The sequence below is a fragment of the Pseudonaja textilis genome, chromosome 1 (assembly GCF_049901715.1).
Source record: "Pseudonaja textilis isolate UNSWEBS1 chromosome 1, rPseTex1.2, whole genome shotgun sequence".
NCBI lineage: Eukaryota > Metazoa > Chordata > Lepidosauria > Squamata > Elapidae > Pseudonaja > Pseudonaja textilis.
The window spans coordinates 122,592,828-122,616,782 of NC_141990.1; the positions used below are offsets into that span (position 1 = coordinate 122,592,828).

Sequence of the window (23,955 nt, forward strand, 5' to 3'; positions counted from 1 at the left end):
AGGCTATTAAAAAAAATTGCCAGAATAGCTACCTCTTTATTGTACTATACTGTATGTCCCTTATTAAATGGCAAACATTTAGAGGACATATATTTATTTTGCAAAGATGCGCCAACTGTACAAATAATGATGGATAGATATTGCTACAGATTTAGTGAAATAGCTCACATGTTTGTGATTTTGGTTTCAATATGCCAATATACTTGCATTACAAAATTCACAAGGGATCTGAGTTGGGACAGTAGAGAATTTTGTCCATTATGGCAAAGGTTTGTGAAAAATCTGAAGTTGGGAAGAAAGGCATTGATATTTGTAAATGCAACTTTTCCCCCTTTATTCTCGGGTAGTTAAGCGTTCGGGACCTTTTTCTCTGTTGAGTTTTCCTCTTTGTGGTTTTTATACTAACTGCATGCATTTTGCCACGTTTATCATTAATCTGCTGAATATTTTTGGTTTTGTATAGTAACTGATGCTTTCTTCATGCATGTTGTGTAAGTATTTTTAAGAAAGAGATTGCACATTTTTATGATGGTGCTTAAGGTTATGGGATAGAAAAATATGTAATTTGATGGCTAAACATAAGCAATATTACACTGTTCAGGATTGGTCAACCATAAGATTTTGTTTTCCTGGAGGGCATTGATATTTGGTTACGTAAATCCAACTTTTCCCTGAGCAAAAATTTATGGGGATATATTAACCTGATTCAAAAACTTTTTTGTGTGCCTTTCCAAATTCTCATGAATATTTCCCTTGTGTCTCTTTTTGAGAACCAGCTTTCTGGTTATTCTATATAAGGTTTTAGTATACATCCCAAAATGCAAACCAAAAAAAATCACGAAACAGTGCCCCAGTCTAAGAAATTAATATGACAGTCATGATGACAAAATGAAGCTCTTATATTTCAACTTCTTAAAAAAAAATCTGCACTAGATGGGTAATATATATTTCACATGATTTCTTAGGTCAGAACAAACTACATTCTATTCTGTAATTTACTGGGATTTGATAGACTGAACATTAGCTATATCTTGCTATTTACTGGTGCCTGTAGACTGTTCCCTGTTCAGAGATTCATGCCTTTGATATATTTTTGATGTATCTTAGCAAATACTATTTTTACTTAGTTTGTATTTACCTAACTAGAATTACACAGGAAGTTAAATATAGTTATTGATTGAAACTACTTGACGATTTCTCTTGATAACTTACCTGCTTAACCTTCAAAACAGTTTTTTTAAAACTTTAACATACTAGTAAATTTGAGATAGCTTGGATAGATAGGATAATTTGAGAAGGGAGTTATCATAAGAACAGCTTTTTTTAAAGGAAACCTCTCCAGAAGCATTTTCATTCCAGAAGCAAAGTACAGGAAATCCTCGACTGACAACTGCAATTGAGCCCCAAATTCTGTTGTTAAGTGAGATATTTGTTAAGTGGGTTTTGCCCCATTTTATGACTTTTCTTTCCACAGTTGTTAAGTGAATCACTGCAATTGTTAAGTTAGTAACCTGTTTTGTTAAGCGAATCTGGCTTTTTCATTGATTTTGCTTGTCAGAAGATCGGAAAAGGTGTTCATATGACCGTGGGACACAGCAACGGTCATAAGTATGAGCCAGTTGCCAAGCATGTGAATTTTGATCACATGACCATGGGGATGTAATGATTGTAAGTGTGAAAAATGGTCATAAGTCACTTTTTCAGTGATGTTGTAAGTTTAAACGACCACTAAACAAACTATTATAAGTCATATGATGTGAAACTTGCTTTCAACATGCTTCACATCATATTCCCCAAAACGCTGATTAAGCTTAAATGAACCTTAAAAGAAATTTATGGATTTGGTAAAGTAAGCTGGATCATAATTTCTGCTTAAACTGCTTATAGGAACAGTAAAAATGAAGTACTTTTAAGTCCCATTAATTTCAGTTGGCAAGAATTGGAACACTTTTAATTTGTCATTTAAATTAATGAAACTGAAACCTGTATCATGTTAGACTATGCTGGCGCAATACGTAAGTCTGGTAGTTGCAGTGTTACTGCCTTAGTTATATTTATTGTATGCATTAATTAATCACATGGAAAGAAAGAAGCCACAGGAGGGAAAGGACATTTGTAAAGTTTAAAATTGAGTTGCTTTTCTCCAGAGCCATTACATTTCATGCAAATATCTTCATTTGGTTGTTGATAATTTTCCTTTCCTGTGATATTCAGGAATATTTAAAATATTATAGAAATATAACATCTGAAAATATTTGTGGAACTTTACAGAAATTCTTATATCTTCCGTTTTCTGATTTTAGCCCAGAGAGAAAGGACGGATGAGATTTCACAGACTACAGAATGTCCAAATTGCACTCGATTATTTGAAAAGGCGGCAGGTAAGATACCACATTTAAGAAACAAAATTGAAACATTGATTTTGAAACAATATTTTCTCCATTTTTATCTCTGTGTTAAAATATTTATTACCTATTATATTGATGATGTTAATCTTATTGGCTGTCCTTAGGAATTCTAATATTCTTCATCTATCTTTTTTCTTTAGTAATGTACTGTATTACAGGTCATGTTGACCTGTTGTTTTTTTTCTCCTTTCAGAATAGGAAAAAATCAATATTACTAATTCTGTAGCTCAGAAGTGAAAGGAAATACTGTATATCAGAGTATGTGAATTCTGCTTTAGACTTAAATCTCATCTACTTTAGGAATACATGTTGGCAAATTCAGTAAGTGCAATTGCTGTGTGATTGTGAATAGGGTTGTTTTATTAATAGGCTAGATTCAGTGAACGTACTGGCAAAAATGTAGTTTCTGAGGCATAATTCTGAATTGAGCACTGCATACTTCATGTTAGCAAGGGCTAACAGAGAAATCTTTTAATGCAGTGATTCTCAACCTTTCTTTACCACGACCCCACTTTAAATACCTGCCATGGACTATGGCCACAGTCCCCCAAGACCTAACTCAAGATTTAAATCATAACATTTCTTCAAGCTGTCATGCCCCCACCCCCCCCGCCCCAGTCCATGGACCACAGATTGAGAACCACTGTTTTAAAGTGTTTATTTCATTTTTGGTATTCTCTTCATGAACCTTATAATCTGTATGCTAGACATTTCTGGTGAGAACTAGTAGAAGAGAGCTGAAGCCACATATTAAGAGCAGACCAAGAATAGAGTATATTTTCAAGAAATGAATAGTAGAAATTTGACTACTGTGATTTGTTTCTATAACTAATCTGAGATTAAATATTCTTGTTTTAGCAAAGAAGAGAACAATAAACAATTGACTATACTCAATCGCCACAAATTTCCATTTTAGGGAGCAGATCAGTGGGAGGAAATAGGAATTCTTTTAAAATTCATGGAAATTATTACAGCTCCAGATAAGGATACCATCACTGTGAATTAGAATAGGAAAAGGTTTCTTTCACTTGCAACTTCTCTTATACTCTGTCATGTTTTTCAGTTGTTTCATCCATTTTTTTTGTTCATTCAAGAAAAGATTATTATTTCTTCCTTTGTCTTGTTACATGATTGACTAATTTCATAGGGGATCTATATTAAAAAAATTAGAAATGAAATATAAAAACTGATATTAACATTAAACATTAAAATATATTTGTCTCTGTAGAAAAAAAGTTACAAAGTTGTTTTGAACAGTACACCAGCAACTAAATCAGGGTCCCCCAACATCAACTCCCAAAGTTGATGGAAATACAGGTTGTCCTTGACTTATAACAGTTTGTTTAGTGATCTCTTCAAATTTACAGTGGCACTGATAAAAGTCACATGATAAAATTTAGATGCTTGGCAAGTGACTCCTATTTATGACGGTCACAGTGTCCCAGAGTCAGGTGATCACCATTTATAACCTTCTGACAAGCAAAGTCGATGGGGAAGCCAGATTCACTATGTTGCTACCTTAACAACTGCAATGAGTCACTTAACAAGCAAGAAAGGTCATCAGATGCAGCAAAACTGTTACCAAATGTCTCATTTAGCAACAGATATTTGGGGCTCAGTTGTGATTTTAAGTCGAGGACTATTTGTATCCCCAGAATCTGGGATAGGCTGATATTGCTGTTATCTGTTACCTGTTATGTGATAATGTTACAGGTATTGTTTCAGGATGTAAGCTGTTCCAAATAAAATTGCCTTTTACAATTAATTGATGGTGATTTTGTCAGTGCTGACAAATTATTATTTGTAGTACTATTAGTTAAAGCAGTATGTATTAAATTATTTTCATGTAATGTTTGAGGGTAAGTGAACAATCTGAACTTCATGAAGAGGTCAGTGAACTGAAAGTTTGAGGAACAAACTAAATAGGCAATCCATATGAAAATGAAAAAAAAAATACCCCAAGCAGGAGAAAAGATAATATTGGTCTGCTTTCCCTTGTTAAGATTTAGATTCTATGTTTAGCAAGGATTCTGGATTCCTAGGAATGTTTGGTGTCAAGGTTACATTTGTAGCAAAAACAAATTGAAGTAGAAGTAGAAAAATTGAAGTGGAACCCCCCCCCCACCCGAAAATCAACATACGTTCAAACAACATAAAGATACATTTGGAATATTGGGGAAGCCTTCCCCACAAGCAGGGAGATGTGCTGAGTTATATCTTACCAGCATAATAAGAATGTAAAGCATTTAAAAGAAGCCTTTGGAAAGTGTTGAGAGAATGAATGATGCATCTTCTTTTGAAGCTTTAAAGCAGCCACATCCTTTTAAAGACTCTGATAGCTGCTTCGGAGTGTGCATACACAGACACTTTTTGGGTATTTTTTTTTCAGATGGTTTGAACATCATGTGTTTAAGTTCAAGCATATAATTTCCATCCTAATTGAAAAGTAAATAATAGTGTAGATAAGCATGGTATAATAATAAGACTCTCAAAGCCTTTCTAATCAAATCAACCAATTAACTTGAATAACGTCATAGACCAGCAAATTCAAAGTATTTGGAAAATGTTATAAATTAGGACAGAAGGGTTTGATGAATATAGCCAAAACTTTAATGCTGCATCTTAGGGACTATATTCAATATTATTCATTAGCCAGAGTGGATTACCTTAAACAGATGAAGGATTGTTAGTGACAGGCTAAACTCCATTGGGAAATCATAATTCTCCAGACACTTTTTCAACATGTTGCTTTGACTTGGCAGACAAGAATGAAGCTTCAAACACAACAGTGATTGCCCATTGCAGTGAACGAGATCAAAGCTGTTCTGTGGGTCCATAGTCTAGACTTTGTCTTTTTAGTCCTGCCCTGTCAATTTAACAGATATTGTTCAATCTCTTGATGGCATTGAGAATTGGCTGTAGCTCAGGAGTTCCAATCTGCTAATCTTAGCTCTTAAAGCTAACATGCAGATATCTTTTGTAATAGTAATAGAATCAATTGAAAAGATTAATGTAATTGGTTCCTTTGTTTTAACTGGCCAACTTTCTCCTGCAATTGAAGCTATCCCTGTGCAAAAATAGAAGCATCATCTATCCTGTTAGAAGAATTCTGCTTTTTCTAGAGGCATCCTCTGCTTCATGGAGAAAGAGGAACAGGATAAACCAGACTTATAGTGCACCAACAGCCAGTTGATCTTTTCTTCACTGCAACCATATACAAGAGAAAAATTGCACATTGTCTTCTGCATTTGTTTTAATTCCTTTGCACGTTTCTCCCCCTCCACCCACAACAGGTGAAACTGGTGAACATTCGAAATGATGACATAACAGATGGGAATCCTAAATTGACACTGGGATTAATATGGACCATAATTTTGCACTTTCAGGTAAGGTGCCCTCCCATTGCTACAATGTATAACTTTCTGATGAACCATGGCTATGTTTTTCAAATGTGAATACACTGAAATTGTCACTGGCATTCAAATAGAAATGGTTGCATCTTTTGGAAGCTAATAATGCTTTTGTGCCTTTTCCTTTGCAAGATGGGTCTGATTATTTATTTTGAAGCTCAGGAAGGAAGCAGATAGGCATGCGACAGAATGTAATGAGTAATTCATTAATTATAACATAATTATAATTAGCATAATTTCCACAATTTCAAACATAAAATGAACACTATGTCAGAATAACAGAGTTGGAAGGAATCTTGGACGTCTTCTGTTTCAACCCCCTGCCCAAGCAGGAGACCCTATACCTGTCTGGATAAATGATTGTCCAATTTCTTCTTAAAAACCTTCAGGGATGAAGTACCCACAATTTCTAAAAGCAAGTTGTTCCATTGATTCATTTTTCTCACTGATAGGAAATTTCTCCTAATTTCTAGGTTGTATGTCTTGATAATTTCCCATCTTACTACTTCTTGTTCTGCCCTCAGGTGCTTTGGAGAATAGATTTCACCCCCTCTTCTCTGTAACAGCCCCTCAAATATTGAAAGTCTGATATCATGTCATCCCTAGTCCTTTCTTAGCAGAGACATACCCATCACTCTCTGTTTATAAATTTTGATTGTGTCTAGATCGCACTAGGTGGCAGTAGAATTGCTGAACCAAATGAATTTGCAGAAATGGGTAATACATTTTCCTGATCTGAGATACTTTTTCGCAGTTTCAGTGTCTGAAAGCTGCAGTGTGAAATTTTAGATTTTATTTGCCAGAACAAGAACAATTTGTTAAGAACCATGGTGTAGCACTTTAACTTTTGTCAGTCATTTAAAAATATTCAAATCATTCTCTTTACATTTTTGCGATTCATGCATATCTAAAACAGTGGCTAAATGAATTGGTATTTGGACTTGCATTGCTCATTATGACAAAGAGGAATTGCTAGCTTTTTAAAAAGCAATAAATGTAAAACACATTACTGACAGGGGTGGGCTGCTACTGGTTCACAGTGGTTTGGGCGAACTGGATGTTGATTTTACATATGGTTCACTGAATAATAGTTGCAACAATTGGCTGGCCCCGCCCACCCCTACCCTCCCAGGAGTATGGCCCATTTTGGATCCCAGGTAAGTGCAGGGCTTGCAGGGAGGCTTGGGGAGGGCTCTTGGAGGCTCCAGAAGGCCCATTTCCAGCCTCCAGAAGGCCTCTGGAGCCTAGGGAGGCCATTTTTGACCTCCTGGAAGCTCGAGGAAAACCTCCAGAGCCCAGGGATGGTGAAAAGCCTGCACCCCACCCCGTGGTGCAGGAGGCAGGCTAGGCCATGCCTACCATCAACCGGGCAGAGAACTGCTTGCTATTTTTTTTTTGAAGGCCATCCCCCCCCCCCATTACTGATATAGCATTTGAAGACCACCTCAGTTCTGAAATGTCCCCTTCATGCCTGTCAAATTCTTGTCAAACATATGATCACATATTTTAGTATCAAAGCATATAGTGTTGCGTGTTGCTTGATAAGCATGATGGCTGATGTATTTTTAATGGAATGTTCTTGCTTTGCTTCTTTTTAATTGGACATATTTCATGTTCTGAAAGATCTTATATCCCCACTTCATTATTATGTACTCCATTTTTTCTGCTTTCAAGCCTTTTATAATCTTTTGTTGTATTCTAGCCTATTCTACAAAGTTCAGCATCTTTAAATTATGTATCATTTTTCTTCTTGAAGATTTCAGCATTTTCTTTCCTGCAACTGCAATTTTTTAAAAAAAATCTGAAAAGCAAGATGTCTTTTAAAAACTTGATTACACGTATGAAACTAATATTTCCCCCATATCACCATGTGTAGAAATCAGTAATTCCCTGCAGGTAGAGAGTCTGTATTTTGTCTGCAGTTATCTGAATCTGAAAGAAATCAATCTTTAAAGAAGGAAAGTCTGGCCTTGCAGCTTCTAGAATTGGTTCAGTTTGAGAAGAGGAGCAATATTCGGGCTGGCAAGCATTCATGCAAAGTGTGAGAGGAAAGATCAGTCACTGATCTTCTTAGAGTTCTTGAGATGGAGTTATTTAACTCCTGCAATTTAATCCTTACTCTAGGATGTGAAAAGCTGCTATACTCTCTGCAAGTTGTCATATCATAGTGAACTGTCATTTTAAAAAGCCTTTCAAAGGGTACAATTTTTTCCCCATATTTTTCCACTCTCCCATCTCCTTTTACGTTGGTCTGTTATATCTCCGGGATACCGATATAATATTTTGATTTTTTTTTTCCAGATAAATTTCAAGGCAAATTAAATTTGATAATTTAAGAGTACTAATCTTAGGGGTTGCAAAAAGGCAAAGAGAGGCTCAAGCTGTATAAAATCCAGTTGGAGTTTGATTTTAGGTAATTTTCTCAAGGTAACTTTGAGTTGACTCTGCCTACTTCTGTCTGTACTTCTCCCCCCTCTTTTGTTATATATTGCCCCCATTGCATGCAGTTTGATATAATAGTTAGGCTTTGGACCAGATTGTTCTGTTACATTATCTTTTCTCCCACATTTTTAAAGACAGAGCCTTTTGAATTTTGACTTAGTCACTAATATTCGAAAGTTCTCCTAGAAGTTTTAGTGCATGATAAAATACGTTTTAAAAATATGTTTTTGCATTAATGGAGATTCTACTGCAAAACCTTTTCTTTGAATATATGGTGTAAATCAGGGGTGTCCAACCTTGGCAACTTTAAGACTTGTGGACTTCAACTCCCAGAATTCCTCAGCCAGCAAAGCTGTTGTACTTGTTGTCTCTGTTGTACTTGTTCTTGCAGCTGGGTATTGTTAGGTTGATTAGATCCAGGTGCAGTCATTGTCTATAATGAAACTGTTTGCTATTGCTATTCCCCTCTTACTTGCTTACTTGAATTTCTGTGAGGCTGAGATGGAAAAAGCTGTTGGAATATCTTATTGTAGTTTCCCATAATTTCCAAGATATAGGTAATCCTCATTTACTGACCATAATTGTGATTGGCAACTTGGTTGATAAATGAAGCAGTTGCTAAGTGAAACTGTCATTGTGCTTGTAATTGTACAGCAGCCTTTCTTTGCTTTACATGGAAGGATTAGTGCTAAAGTTACTTTTCATCACAGTCATAATTGCAAATGGTTGCTAAATAAGGCAATTGCTAAAGAAGAATTATCTACAAGGGAACACACATTCAGGGGTTTTATAAATCATTTAGTTTTGAATATGTTTCTATAAAATGCTGGTTAGAAGATGAATGATGAATGGCTCATTGTTAGCTATGCATGATTGATTTTGTCTATCCACGTGACAAATACTGTCCATTCACTTTCTCTTCTGTTTTTATTTTCCTCAACCTGTTCAACTTTTTCTGGTTTATTATGTGTTATTAACTTCTTTATATATAATAAATAAATTTATTATCCCTCATGTCAGAAATGTAGGAACTAGAAAGGAGAAATACTTTACTGCATCTCCTAAATATGTTAATAATTGCTTACAGAATCGCACTTCAAGGGACTAGTCTGCCTTTATCTAGGCCAGGGCAGAATGATTGGTTCATCTTGCAGTCCTTCACATTCTTAGCAACTGCATCTAGATCCATAATTTAAAGACTTGTTTCTTCTTTTTTTAGTTCTTCCTCATTATTCAGTTTTCATAATGAGTATATGAAAGGCAATTGCTTACAAAAGCAAATGTTTGCTTAGAACAAATAATAGAGCCAAGTTATTATTTCAATAGTGGTATGGTAGGATTCAAACTTTACCTGATGGTGTTATTCAGCTAATAGTGGCAATTAGCCTGGCATTGGAGAAGAGGCTTTTAGAAGGCTAACTTTAGTGTTAGAATTTTATTAGACTGCAATTTAAAAGAACAGCTTATGCATAACCTTTAAAATGGTATATTTTGGTTTCTCTTTATATGAACTCTTACCACAAATTATCTCAAATCTTTGCTTTATTACAGTAGACCTCAGCTGATGAACGTAACGGAGCCTGCCCATTATTGCCACAAGTCATGTCAGTAATTAAGTGAGGTGCCCAAGTAATTGCCTCACTTAACCCCAATCCCCGATTTCTCTGTTGCAATAGTTAATCAGAACATGGGGTGCCTCGGGATGGGAGAGGCCCTGGGAGGCTTCACACTGCCCTTAGCCCAGGCCTGCAGTGCAGCACCTCCCCAACTTACACGTGGCCTGCCCTGAGCCTCCTGGAACCTCCCCCATCTTCTGAATTAAGCACCCTGTACTCCACTTCCTGCCCTAGTGTTTTCCTTGAGGCATGGGGCCTACTTTCCCAATCCACTGTGTCCCTGCAAGTCTTGGCCTTACTGCTTTTCATGGTGCTGGGTCTCCCCATTCCCCATCACTTACCTTTTTGGTAGATCTTCGATCTGGCTCCTCCACACCGTCTTCCCAGACAGTGCAGGCCACAGGGCATCCACTTCCAGAACGACACCATGAGGCATCCACTGTGGGAGCTCTCCGCTTTGGAGATCACAGTTGAGAAGGAGAAGTGGCCCTCTGCCTCCCTGGAGGCTGCATGGTGCCATCTTCAAAATGGCTGCCATTTTGGAGCAGCCGCAATTCATTGCAGCTGCTCCAAAATGGTTTCTGCTTTTGGGATGGCCTACATGGCTTCCACTGTATTGAGAGGCTGAGGGATGGAGCTCCGAAAAAAATGTTCAGAAAGAAGAGCCAGCTGATTGGTCCCTCAACCTCCCTATACAGTGAAGGTAGCACGGTGCTATGTTGCAAGTGGGCACCATTTCTCAGAGGCCAGAATTAGGTAGGAAGGCCATGTATCAGAGCAACTGCCAAAGAGAAAAACTACGTTTAACAGAATAACAGAGTTGGAAGGGACCTTGGACGTTTTCCAGTCCAACCTCCTGTTCAAGCAGGAACCCTATACCATTTCAGACAAATGGCTGTCCAATCTCTTCTTAAAAGCCTCCAGAGATGGAGCACCCAATAAATTTGATGTGAATTCCTTAACACTATATTAAATGTAATTAAATTACATTATTCATTTGATCTATATTCCCCCTTTTGATCCTGAGCTCAAGGTAATATACAAAGCACTCCCTTCTCCCACCCATTTTTCCTCACAGTAACAACAAAATCATGGCATAGGTTGGGCTGAGAAAGAGAGAGACAGGGTGGTTTCCCTTGGCTCAGATTGCATAAACCTGGATTTCTCCAGTGCAAGTCCCCAACCTTAACAATTACAAATAATTGGTCTTAAATTATATGTTTAATGTTCTCCTTACGTCACAATAAATTTTACTAATTGGTAGCATTTTTAGAGGTCCCAAAAATATGAGGTATCAAGATTTGCCTGTCTGATTGAGTACACAAAAAGTTCTGTCCATTAGAGGAATCTTGTGTTTCTGTTGTCATTGACAGATCACTTCTTGATGAATGAATCCTGATTCCTGGCCAGGATAAACCTGTGCAAGAGAGGAGAAATGTTAAATTGCTTGATGTAATTGCTCAATTGCTTGATCCTGATGATACGCTTGGGCAATTTTTTACAACTTTTGTTAGTAATATTTCCTGATCTTAAAACTATTAATAGCATTAATTCTAGGCATCCTATTCCCTTTTGGGAAGGTGGGTCAAGTCCTTTTGTTTATTAAGGATTTGAACTTGGAGGCATGCTTTATCAGCTGTAATCAAGTGGAATAATTTTGAGACTGTTAATTGTGAATGGAATAATGAAAACCCAGCTAAACTCCTTGCCAGTCAAAAAGGCTTAGATATTTTCCTCCGTTGCATCCACACACAATAGGGCAGCATTGTGTTCCTCTGCTGTGCATCATCTTTGGCCTTCTGCACTTTGCAGCATTTTTTTCAGCAGATTGTTTCAAGAGAAAACTGGAATAGTTGGGAGCAAACTGAAAAAATGTGTCTTTTTTATGGCATAGTTCTATCTAAATTTGGTCTTTGGAGTTGTTGCACGCCATAAGGCTCTAACTTGGTAGCTGCTCATTACTGTAGCTATAATGCATTCTTTGGGGGATGCAGATATCAAAGATGTGAGCATGGAGAGGATATGTAGAAAGTTTAGAATTATAGAGAGAGTATGTAGATGTTTGACTTTCATATTTTTGGTTGGTTAAATCATCCAAAAGATGGCTGTCGTTTCTAGTCAAGAGAAATTATGAGTGCCTCCTTGAAAGAGGCTTTTCTCTCCACACCATTTAGCTAGGCTGTTTACTATGAAAGGTGCAGAGACTACACAGCACCTGTACTGAAAGATTTGCATTGGTTGGCAGTTGGTTATTGGGCAGTTGGTTATAAGGGGTTGGCTTTTTAAGCCCTAACCTTTTCTGCAAGTTTATGTCTCCTGCTTTGAAGCTATGCAGTTATTAAGGTCAGCAGGAAAGGCCCTTTGGAACTTATGGCTTAAGTTTCATCTTTCTGGCATTCCCTTAGGAGATGTGCTTAATCCCTATTTTCTCAGCTATTTTGGCAGGATTTGAATTGTTAGTATGATTTCAGTAATAATTTTATTGGTATTCTAACATACATTTTCAATTTTTTATATTAAAATTTGTTTTAAATTTTGCTACCCATCTTGAGCACTCTCCAGAACAAATCTAGGCTATGCATGCAAAAGGCAAATCATTTTTAAAAAGTACATAAATTGGCACAAACATTATCTTTTAAGTAAGTGGTGAAATGTTTTTAATCGAGACAAAATCATCGCCAGATGTTTGAGAAATCCTAGTACAGATTATAAATCAAGAATTTATATTGCTCTTTGGAGTTTTCCTGTTGATATTACTTTTATTTGTTTTTTCTTGAAAGATGAATAGTGGAAGTGAGAGCACTGAACATGACACGTATTCAATTAATCTGGAACAAAGAATAATAGAATATATTGTATATGTGTACATAATAGTACTTATTGTAAACTGGGGAATGGCAGCTTTGACTAGAAATCACTGGAGAATCCTGTCAGTTTTAGCTGCAAAATACAGAAGCAAAAGGTTTTTTATTTTTATTTTTCCTCAAGGGAAGCAGATTTGATACACCAAGGGAGTCTAAATCCTGTTGGCTTTAGTATGGAATGGTAGTTCCATTTATACTTTAAACAAGTGTAGGTAAAGAGACTATAAATATAACTGTCAACTCCATCCTGTTTGCTGTTTCAGTTCCTGAGTTCCTAAGCTTCTGTTACAGATCAGAAGAGCTCGTTCCTGGGTAAACCATTTTGTCCCTCTATAAAATATTTTTTTGCTTGTTTGCTTCATTTCTTCCTCTCAAGTTCTTAGAATGAGATGCTAAATGAACTGGAAAGCGATGATCTCTTCCTCACCTCCTAAGAATTACACATTCCCATTTTATTCCTTGTCTGCAGAGTAAAATCTTATAAATAATCTGTATTTTTTTAAAGGTTTTAAAAAAACATTATGATTCTTCTTTGAATAATGATAGTATCTTCATATTATTTTTTTAGAGTATTAAATAGAAGTGTGCAACAAGAAAAAAAACCATTTCTCAGCAATATTCATTTTTTTTTAATTTGCTCAAATGGGGTTTCTTCTCTTAATTTTCTATACATGTACACACCGGGTTTTTTTTCAGGTAACTTACAATATGTATCTTAGTATATGGTGTTCAGCTTAGTCTTTAGTGTTGAATATTAAATGAAGTAATGACTTATACCAGTATTGTAGAACTAGCACTAGCACTTAAACTTATATACCGCTTCCTTGTACTTTATAGCCCTCTCTAAATGGTTTACAACAGTGGCCCATAGACTTTTGGGCACCAGGAACCGGTTCCATGGAGAGAGGTTTTTTCATGGACTGGAGAGGATATGGTTTCACATGTTGCCTGCATCCTGTGGATGGGGCTTCGCTTGTTTGCGTGACCCACTTTCTGGCACGCCGCAGATCGGTGCCAGTCCATGGACCGGAGGTTTGGGGACCCCTGGTTTACAGAGTCAGCATATTGCCCCTAACAATATAGATAGTAATTTAATTTTGGTATCTTTTCTCTTTTCTTTATCAAATCATTATATCCTTTGATGTTATTGTTACAACATAGTCTATTTGGTACATGCTAGTAGCCCCAAAATATTCATAATATGACTGTTGTGAATATTTGGGTCCTCATTTTTTTCCCATTGTGCATTTTGTAAATTACAAAATTAAGCAATGATTATGATTTTTTAGGCTTTTTCCCCACCAAGATAATGCACAGGAATGCTACATATTATGGTGCAGACTGAGATACCTAGACAAAGTGCATCCAGAATTATCAGACCATATTTTTATATTTTAGGAGTGTTGAATGTGACAAAGGGTTTTCATTGTTGCATAGCAATATAGAAACAGCTTCTACATTAAAGAAATGATTAATCTTGTGAGTTTACAATCCATTAAATAGGTAGGATTATGTCATCAAGAGTTCAACTCCCATGTCATATATTTATATAACTTATTTTTTATATACTGAAAATAATTTGTTTTCTGCATATGGAGCACTCAGTGATACTCTCTCACGCGCATGCACACAGACACAGCATTGGAATTTCTAGAATGGGACTTAAATTTTTCTCTAAGGGATCTCAAATAAGATTCTTGTGAGCACCATCAGGAAAACTTTTATCTGGTGGCCAGTTGAAGGTTAATTGATAGGATGAAGATAAAATGTAATGAAGCTTGCCAGAGTTACTTATAGCATACCACATCCATATGAAATCTGAGTTCCTTGGATTTCTTACTTGCCTTGTAATTTAAGAACTAAAAATGTTGAAAATATGTTTGGGTCATAAATACTGCTCATATTTTTTTTGGCATACTATTTTTTTTCCTGTGCTTTGCATAGCACTGTTTCTCATAAAATGGTATAATGTGATGGGTATGTACTGTATTATATAGGCATGAATGTGTAAAACTAGCTGGAGATCATAGACAACATGCATAAAAAAGAAAAATTAGAAGGCATGGGAGAAGTTTGCACAGAAATTATAAAGATAAATAAATCATAAGATACCTGAGTATTCTATACCTTTCTTCAGTTTTGAACAAGAAATTACTTTCTCTGTTTCATTTTTATCTATGTATTTATATTATTTCTTCAAAATATAAAATCCAGCAACTATATGAAAAAAGTGAGCTCACATCAGATGAGTTTTCTACATGACAGAGAATTGCAAGCCTATATAACCAAATTGCTTTAACAAAGGCAATGAGCTCTTTATTTGTCTTAAAAAGTAAGCAACAGTTCCCAAATGTTTCTCGTCTTCAAGTCCAAAAAAGTGTCCACAAGTTTTTAAATGCATGTGCATGATGCCAAGATGATAGATATAAGAACTGCAGATTGCTATGTTTTAGAGAAATACGAGCAGTTGGATAAGAGAAAGAAAAAATCTCAGGGAGTATCAAAGACCCTGCAGTTCAACCCTGAACTACAAATACTCTTCTATCAGAAAGAAAAAAGAAATTCGTTCACACATACCTTCATTCTGCCTTTGTATTCTGCATACATGAACAATTATTGTTTTCACTTTGTTCACACAACATTTCATTCATTACTTTTGTTCTTTAACTCCTCACCCTATATACTCACAGATTTCATCAACTTGACCCAACTAATACTTTCTTATCTTCCCTTTCACCATGATCCATTCACTCTTCATAAATTGTGTGGTTTGATGCTCATTTATTCTCTTGGTTTGACAAACCATTTCAATGCTCTTCATTTATTCAGTGCACATTCATTCAGCACTCGTTCATACATTTACCTACCTTTGCCTGCTTTATCATACACATTTATCTTGTTCTGTTGCATTCAATTTATTTTTATGTGGCTTTTGAAATACCTCAAAAATGCTCATGCTATTCTATGCAAGTTAGGACTTCTAATCTAGAGAATATTGCCAGATTAAACGTAATGTAATGTAACGTTAAGGTATCACACTAAAAAGTATGAGATATGGTCAGTCACTCTTTCTCAGCCCAACCCACCTCACAGGGGTGTTGTTGTCAGGAAAATAGAAGAAGAAAAGTGTGCTGCTGGATACAGTATGTTCACCTTTTTGAGTTATTTGTAAAAATAATAAAGACAAGATACAAATAAGGAAAATAAGGCTGCCCAATCCATCAATAAGGAGGCACATTCAGTGTCCTAAAACATATTCAGGATACAATTAAGTTTCTAAATCTTGCAGATGATATTATTTTCTTTCAAATCTTTGACCAAAATCAGATTTTAAAATCTTTTTGTTTGGACACTTGTATAGTGCCTTCTTAATCCCCACATTTTTTTATTAATTGGAGGGAAAAATATATTACTATCTCACATTAATGACCAGATTTTATAAGTTGTTTTTGAATCAAGTATTTTAAATATGGTGGCATTTGCTCTTGAACTTAAATGCTGGTTAAGAGCTTCAAACTGGTTTTGACTTTTTGTTTAGTTCATAATGAGGTAAAGTTCAAATCTACACTGGGCCTTTTATTGCTAATATATATTATGTCATTTCTGCAGAATGTTGTTGGCATTCCAGTTTAGTGCTGAGACTGTGATGTTTGCTTAAGAGGATTGGTGGCCAGAAATAAGCCTCAGTGTCTAATCAGACACAGGCCCAGCTTGGGAACAGTGCCACAACATTTATTGCGTATGCATTTCTCATAAGCAAGATGGCTACATCCTGAGGACGGGGTTGCAGGCTAAAAGATAATCAGGCTATTAGCAGAAAGTCTGTATCTCCATCTAAGAAATATTTATATCCATGTCAGTCTAATGGCAACATCTATGTAGCTGTGAGACATTCTGAACCAAATGGGGAATCTCTGTGGATGTGTCAGGACTGACAAAGAAGAAAAGAGTTTGGATCCTGTGAGAGCTCCTTTACGTCCTTCAAAACAATCTCCTGGAAGAAAGTTCTTAACGAGAAGTTCTCAAAGGAAATGGGAAGAAAAGCCCCCTGAAAACAGTAAGAAAAAAAGTAGAAAAGAAGAAAGCAAAAGAAAGAATTCTACAGAGGGAGCAAAATATTCCCGGGAACTGTCATTGGATAAATCTGTTGCACAGAAGTTTCTGACGGAAAGAACTGACCGGTTTGTGAGTAACAGAGTTGCAGCTGATCTTCTTAAAACAGCGACCATCAGTAATTCATGCACTGGAGATGATGCTTATAAAAGAACTGTTGGTAAGGCAGAAGTGAAAGGAAAAACGCTGCTGAAAGAAATAGGGGTGAACCCAGAAAAAAAGGAAGGGGAATATTTCTGTGGTGGGATCCTAAAACAATTAGCATTCCAGAAAAACAGAGAACTGCTTCATTTGAAAAAAGAGCCCAGGTCAAGCAAACCCTCTGGAGATGATGCATTAAACAAAGATCATTTTAGAACTGTGGGGGATGCCTCAGAATGGAAAAATGAATATAATTTGCATCAGTTGGAATGTCATGCTCAGAAATGTTCACAGCAAGTATATCCTTATTCTGAAGCTTTACCTTTTTCAGTGGAAAATGCAACTTCCACCATTTTACACAACAGGAGCAAGGTAAATATGCTACAGAGTTAAACTTTTTAAATTTTTAGAATTAAATTTTTTCTTCATATGTGGTCATTTAATTATTCTTATACTGTTAGCTTTGATGCACAATATACAAGTGATAGGCAAAAATAGAAAATAAAGAAGACTTTATAGTATTTAATTTGGGTTAGCAAAGCTTTTGTTGGCTCTTGCATGCTGAAAATTCCATTAAATTAAAAATCCCAATTGTGTTTTGCTGAGATTTGGAATAATGGTTCCAATGAATTTTTTTATATTTTGAAAAATAACATAATATAAAAATTTTTTATCAGGCCCCTCTTAAAAGCAGTTACCTCTGTCATACTTAGAATATCTTTCAACTAAATTGTGTGCACTGAGCTTATTGAATATGTTGTTTTACTTGAGGGAATACAGTGCAAAAGCTGTGCATCCCAAATATGTGTAAGCTCTGAGGGGATTTGGGGTATTCTGTTGTTACCATCCCATTAAGCTTCAGTTTATTCATCACGCTTTGGAACCACCCATCTCTCTTAGAGAGAATGAGTAGAGTAGTAGGCAAGGCTTTGCTGTCATACATAACCTATATGTGAAAGGAAGATTAGGAGATTAGTTCCCCATTATGCATTTTTAAATGAGATTTTTTTTTCTTAAATTTGCCAACAATATGCTAATGGCTAAGTTTTTGTCCTCCCTGTCAAACTTCCATTTACTGGATAATATAAAATGCAAGGTTTTCTTCCTTTGAGGTAAACATAATAACATCACAATTTTTTCTTCATATGTGGTCATTTAATTATTCTTATACTGTTAGCTTTGATGCACAATATACAAGTGAATGGCCTTTATGCAAGAGTTACATGTATCTAATTCCAAGATGAGAAATATCCTGTTCTTGTATGGATACAACAACAACAGCAACACAAAACCCCCTCACTTCTTCGGTCATGTACATTTTTGTTTCAAGCTATATCTCTCTCTTTTAGCATGGGCTTTTCTTACAAGGTAAATATATTGGGCCTTGGCCTTTGTAAATGGCTATTTCTTCTGTACTTTGCTCCAAAGGTCTGAGCTGAATCATTTCCATGTGATTTAACCCTTGCCCAAGTGATACCTGAAACTGAATCCTGTCTCAGGGCAGCAGTGAATTATTAGTGCATTATTTTATGATGGCATGATCAAAGGGCAAAGATTTATGAACTTGTTTAAATTACCCTTCAAAAAGCTTTGTCCCTTGTCAACTGTGCCCATTAGTAACTTGTGCAGCATTTTCCCAGGGCAAGAGAAACTTGCTTTTTTTAAAAAAAAAATCCTTTTGCTTCAGGATAAATAGAGGGGATTATAGAATTAGAATCATGGAATGTAAAGATTGGAAGGAATCTTGGGGACACAAAACCTAACCCCCTGCCAAGTGCACACTTACACTTACAGCATATCCCCAAGGGTGGCTTACCAGTTTCTACTAAAAATGAGAATCCATCATCTCCCATCATAGTCTGCCGCATTGTTGAATAGCTGTTTCCACTAGAAAGTGCTTCTGTGTGTTTCAAAGTGTTGGAAGAATTATCCTTCTGGGTTCAGTTCCAAGTGGGGAAACAGACACTGGAAACATGGAGGCTGTTTGGAAAGATGGTTTAATGGTGGACAGGACCACATGGCTTGAAGCTCCAAAGTGAAAAGGATGATCACATGCTTCAAGATGTTGGGCGAAGGAAAAGAAGGGCAGACCAAGATGCCGAGAGACCCTTACATACCCTCTTTTGGGCTCCCCTTAGTGTTTCCTGTTCCTGTGTAAGAATTGTATCTCATTGGCTGTCAGACTCCCAGGGGCGGGGGTCTTAACTAACTTTGTAGGCTTTGTCTGGACCACATGTCTTCACCTGAGTATTGGCTGATACACTCAGGCCAGGTGGTAAGATGGGTAGAGGCCTTTATTATGTAGAATACTCTGGCCTAGGCCTTAATTGTCCATTAGCAAAGTTGTGGGGTGGGGAGTTGAGTTTCTGCCTCTCTGAGGTGAATTTCTGTTTCTGAGTTTCTACTCTTTTTAGGGGAAATATTCTGCCTTTTTAATATTTCCTAGGATATTTAATTTTTCTAGGAAAGGGGTGGGTGTTAATTTCCTACAAAAGATTTCTGTTTGACACTGCTATTCAACATATGAGCGATTATTGCTGTGCTCAAGGTTATAATTTCATTACATGCCTCCCAGATTTCCATGGGGAAAAAACCCTCCAAAACCAAACATTTCAAGTAGTTTATTGGAATAATGCTTGTTAAAAGAAAACAGGCTCTTTATCAAATCCCTCTCATAGGCCTAGTTCCCAATAAGTAAGCCAGGAGAAAGATTATGTTAAAGACCCGGAAAGAATTATATACTGTAAACTAGGATTGCTTATGTGAAAGAATTAATTTTTAGTTTTGTTGCTGTTGTGATTTTTGATGAATTGAAAGAGGGGAGAGAATTCAAGCCATCAAGTATATCTGGAGAAAGCAGGGTTTTGCTTCAATTTTCTATCTAATCTAACCAATTGTTCACAGACTTATTTCCTTCTCTCCCATATGTCTGTGGGACTAGGGAGGGTGGGAAAAGAAAAGCTAGAGTTTTAATTCCTCCCCCAGCTTCTCCTCTCCTATCCCTAACTTGGAGCATCGTTTTGGATAGAGAGCAAAGATGAAAGAATTCTGTTAGAAGAGAGTGATTGCTTTTTTTTTACCCTGTGAAGCAAACTGATCTCATGGGATTCTCCCACATTTTCCATTTGCCGTTTGTCCTTAGTGGTGGAAGATCTGGTTTTAATTGCATGAAGTTCTGATGAACATCCTCCATTGTATGAAAGGGGATGAAAGATAAACCTTGTGCATTGAAGACTGTTGTAAGGGTGAGGGAGAAGGGCAATTTAGAGACGTTTGGAAGTACAATCCACTTCATGAGCCTGGGCTTGGCACCTTAGCAGATCTTTAGCAATTGCAATTTAAATTCAAATTCCTTCCTTTTGTTTGGGTTGCTGGTGCATGCCATTTCCATGAGTGAATGCAGAAGTGACTGACAGTCTTGAGAATTCTGCTGCTTCCAAAAGTCACTTCTGAAGAGGAAGCAATTGGTTCTCCTGTGTTGTTTCCGATGTACACAGTTGTTAAATGTCATTCAACTGTAAAATAGGCCAAAGGTTTAGTCCATTTCTTATTGCACTGAGCAGTAAAGAAGATGCTTCCTTCAGTTCAGTTTTTATCAGAATATAGGGGAATGGCTTTGCTGTTAACTATATTAAAAAGGCAAAAGGGAAAGGAAAATGTGATACATATTTGTAGAATACATTGATCTAGAATACAGATAGTCCTCGCCTTATGACCACAATTGAGCCCAAAAGTCCTATGGCTAAGTGAGACATTTGTTAAGTGAGTTTTGGCTCATTTTACAACCTTTCTTGCCACAGTTGTTAAGTGAATCACTGCAGTTGTTAACTTAGTAATACAGTTATTACATGAATCTGGCTTCCCCATTGACTTCGCTTGTCAGAAGGTGGCAAAAGTGATCACGTGACTCCAAGACACTGCAGTTGTCATAAATATGATTCAGTTGCCAAGTGTCTGGATGTTGACCATGTGACCATGGGGATTGCGCAATTCCTAGTTGGGGGGAAAGAGAGAGAGACACCAAGACCCAAGGTCACCAGCTGTTTTTTGCCTAAGGCAGGACTAGAACTCAGAATGTTCCAGTTTTCAATTCAGCATCCGTAACCATTACATAACTGATTTAGACATCCAGTATTTGATCATTCTTCCTATGGCAAAGATTGTGCATTTCCAAATACATTTGGATACCTAACATCAAAAACGTCATCAAAAAAAGCACAACAAAGAATGTTCTTTCTGCGCCAACTCAGGAAGCTCAAACTGCCCAAGGAGCTGCTGATACAGTTCTACAGAGGAATTATTGAGCCTGTCATCTGCACTTCTATAACGGTCTGGTTTGGTTCTGCAACCCAACAGGACAGACACAGACTTCAGAGGATAATTAGGACTGCAGAAAAAAACAATTACTACCTACCTGCCTTCAACCGAGGACCTGTATACTGCACGAGTCAAAAAGAGGGATGTGAAAATGTATTTACAGACCCCTCACATCCCGGACATAAACTGTTTCAATTCCTACCCTCAAAACGACACTATAGAGCACTGCACACCAGAACAACTAGACACAAGGACAGTTTTTCCCCGAACACCATCACTCTGCTAAATAAATAATTCCCTCAACACTGTCCAACTATTTACAAAGTCTGCACTACTATTACTATTAATCTTCTCATCACTGCTTATCACCCCTCCCCTCCCACTTGTAACTGTATGACTGTAACCTTGTTGCTTGTATCCTAATGATTTTTACTGTTTCCTAGTATGATTTGATTGCTTATTGCACCTGTGACTATTATTAAGTGTGGTAGCTTATGATTCTTGATGAATGTATCTTTTCTTTTATGTACACTGAGAGCATTTGCACCAAGACAAATTCCTTGTGTGTCCAATCACACTTGGCCAATAAAGAATTCTATTCTATTCTATGTTAGGGAGTGAGCAAGAGGAAAGAATTTTTGTTGTTGTTATTTTGATGTCTGTCAGAGGTTAACTCTCCCTGTGCATATAAAGGTAAAACAGTAAACCATCTTTAAGGGAACTTTGACTTCTGATAACTTACTCATATAGCTTTCTTGGCATCAGAACAGAAATGATTTGTCTTTTGGGGGGTTACTTCTGCAATTTGTCAATCTAGCCTTCAACTCTAACTTTCCTAGTAATCTTCCACTTAAATATTAACTTAATCTATCGGAGATCAACTGAAGTCTTCTAAGTGCTGTCATTTAACAGATAAAAAGGTAAATCTTAAAAAATGGTACCGTAAATTGTATCCAATATTCTGTTAGCCACTTCAGGCTGAAAGGCTTTGAAGTGATTTGATTTTCCAAGGAGAAATCCTCCTGAATATTTTAAAGCAGTAAAATCTCTACTGACAAATGAACTATATTTCTTAGCTACATATTTCAGAATCTCTTTTTCTTTCATCTTCAAAGAACTTCATTTCAACCATTGAAAAAAAAATCGAATTCTTACGCTATCATCAAACGGTGCTATAAAAACTAGAGGGGCGGAGAGGTTCACCCTGGTTTTTCTAAAAAGACAGGAGATTATTACCCAAAAATGTTTTTCTACTTCATGTTAACATATATTGCTGGCACTATTCCAATTGCCTTGCTCTCTCAAGATAATGTTCCAGTGGATTCTTTAGGCCTATTGTTCCTGTTCTTGTTTGCTTTTATGATCTAATGTATTTTATCTGAATTATGATCTTAAATTACCTGACAAACAGTAGGAGAATTTCATTGTGCTTGCCTTCTGATGAGTCATCAGCTTATGGTCCATGTGTTAACAATAATAAAAAATGCATATACCATCTGACTCCTAGTGACTATCCACCCAGGGATAGTCTTGAATTAGTACCTTTCCCTAGTATGCCATTCCTTGTTTAGTGACCATCTCAGTTAGTGACTGTTTGCAAATGCAGCACTAATAAAAAGCATTTTAAAAAATCACTTTCTGTCCAATGTATGAATTTGCAACCAAATTTGATGCACCCGACAAACAACGCATGCCAGTGTGGGAATAACAAGAAGAGAGTAACAATTTTACCTGAATGAGACAGACACAACTAGTGACCTTCACGCATCTTTCTCTTGATCTCTGCTGTGTTTGCTTAACAACAATTTCCCTTGATGATCTGGTTCCCAGAATAGAACTTGGTTGTTAAATGAGGAGTATGTGCCTACAGCAGAGTGGAGGCTCTTGAATCAATTCAGCTGCATTACAAGGCTTTTTGCTAAGGTGAAGATGATGATGTTATCCATTCAGTCATGTTAGGCTCTTGGTGATCTTATGGGCCAGGTGTCTCTATGCTTTCTGATCTTGCACTGCTTCTTTGAGTTATTCTAGACCAGTGATGGCGAACCTATGGCACGTGTGCCGGAAGTGGCACGCAGACCCACTTCTGCGGGCACGCGAGCCGTTGCCCCAGCTCAGTTCCACTGCGCATGTGCACGTTCCTCTTGCCATCCACTTGATTTTTGGCTATCTGCTGCTCATGCGTGCGGGGCGGGGCACATGTGGGAGACGGGTGTGCATGTGCAGGGTCAGGGGGAGCACAGGGGGTTCCGTGCACATGCGCAGGGGGCGGAGGTTGCACGGCGAGGTCGCACGTGCATTGCATTATGGTTGCAGGCATGCATGCACTTTCGGCATGCGATGACAGAAAGGTTAGCCATCACTGTTCTAGCCTCTGGCTGGTGTCAGCTTTGATTGTGTCCAGTCATCTTTGGCAGCCTGGTTTCCTTTTACCATTAATTCTTCCAAGGATAATTGCTTTCTTCAGTGAATGTTGCTGAGGTATTTGTGGCATTTGGAAATTTTGTTCCAACAAATCAAGATTGTACTTGGAGTTATTTCAACTCTTTCAACAGTAATGATATGTTCTCTACTCTGATATTAGTAGATTAGGGAAAACATCAGGTATGGCTGATTGTATTGCTATTAGTAATTTTATTCTGTA

The 23,955-nt window shown here is 36.9% G+C and overlaps 1 protein-coding gene and 1 long non-coding RNA gene across 11 annotated transcripts in view; one reads left to right on the plus strand and one right to left on the minus strand.

Moving 5' to 3' along the window:
- Positions 1-23,955, plus strand: part of DST (dystonin) — a 333,471-nt gene that overhangs the window by 111,308 nt on the left and 198,208 nt on the right. For all 10 annotated transcript variants that reach the window (XM_087916037.1, XM_087916029.1, XM_087916044.1 and 7 more), the window contains 2 exons: positions 2,304-2,381; positions 5,702-5,794. In XM_087916037.1, coding sequence (XP_087772163.1) covers positions 2,304-2,381; positions 5,702-5,794 — 171 coding nt within the window. The remainder of the gene's footprint in view (positions 1-2,303; positions 2,382-5,701; positions 5,795-23,955) is intronic.
- Positions 3,053-5,189, minus strand: LOC148127796 (uncharacterized). Its single transcript, XR_015741111.1, has 2 exons — positions 5,075-5,189; positions 3,053-3,560 (listed from the first exon to the last, which is right to left on the minus strand). It is a non-coding gene; the product is annotated as an uncharacterized LOC148127796 (long non-coding RNA).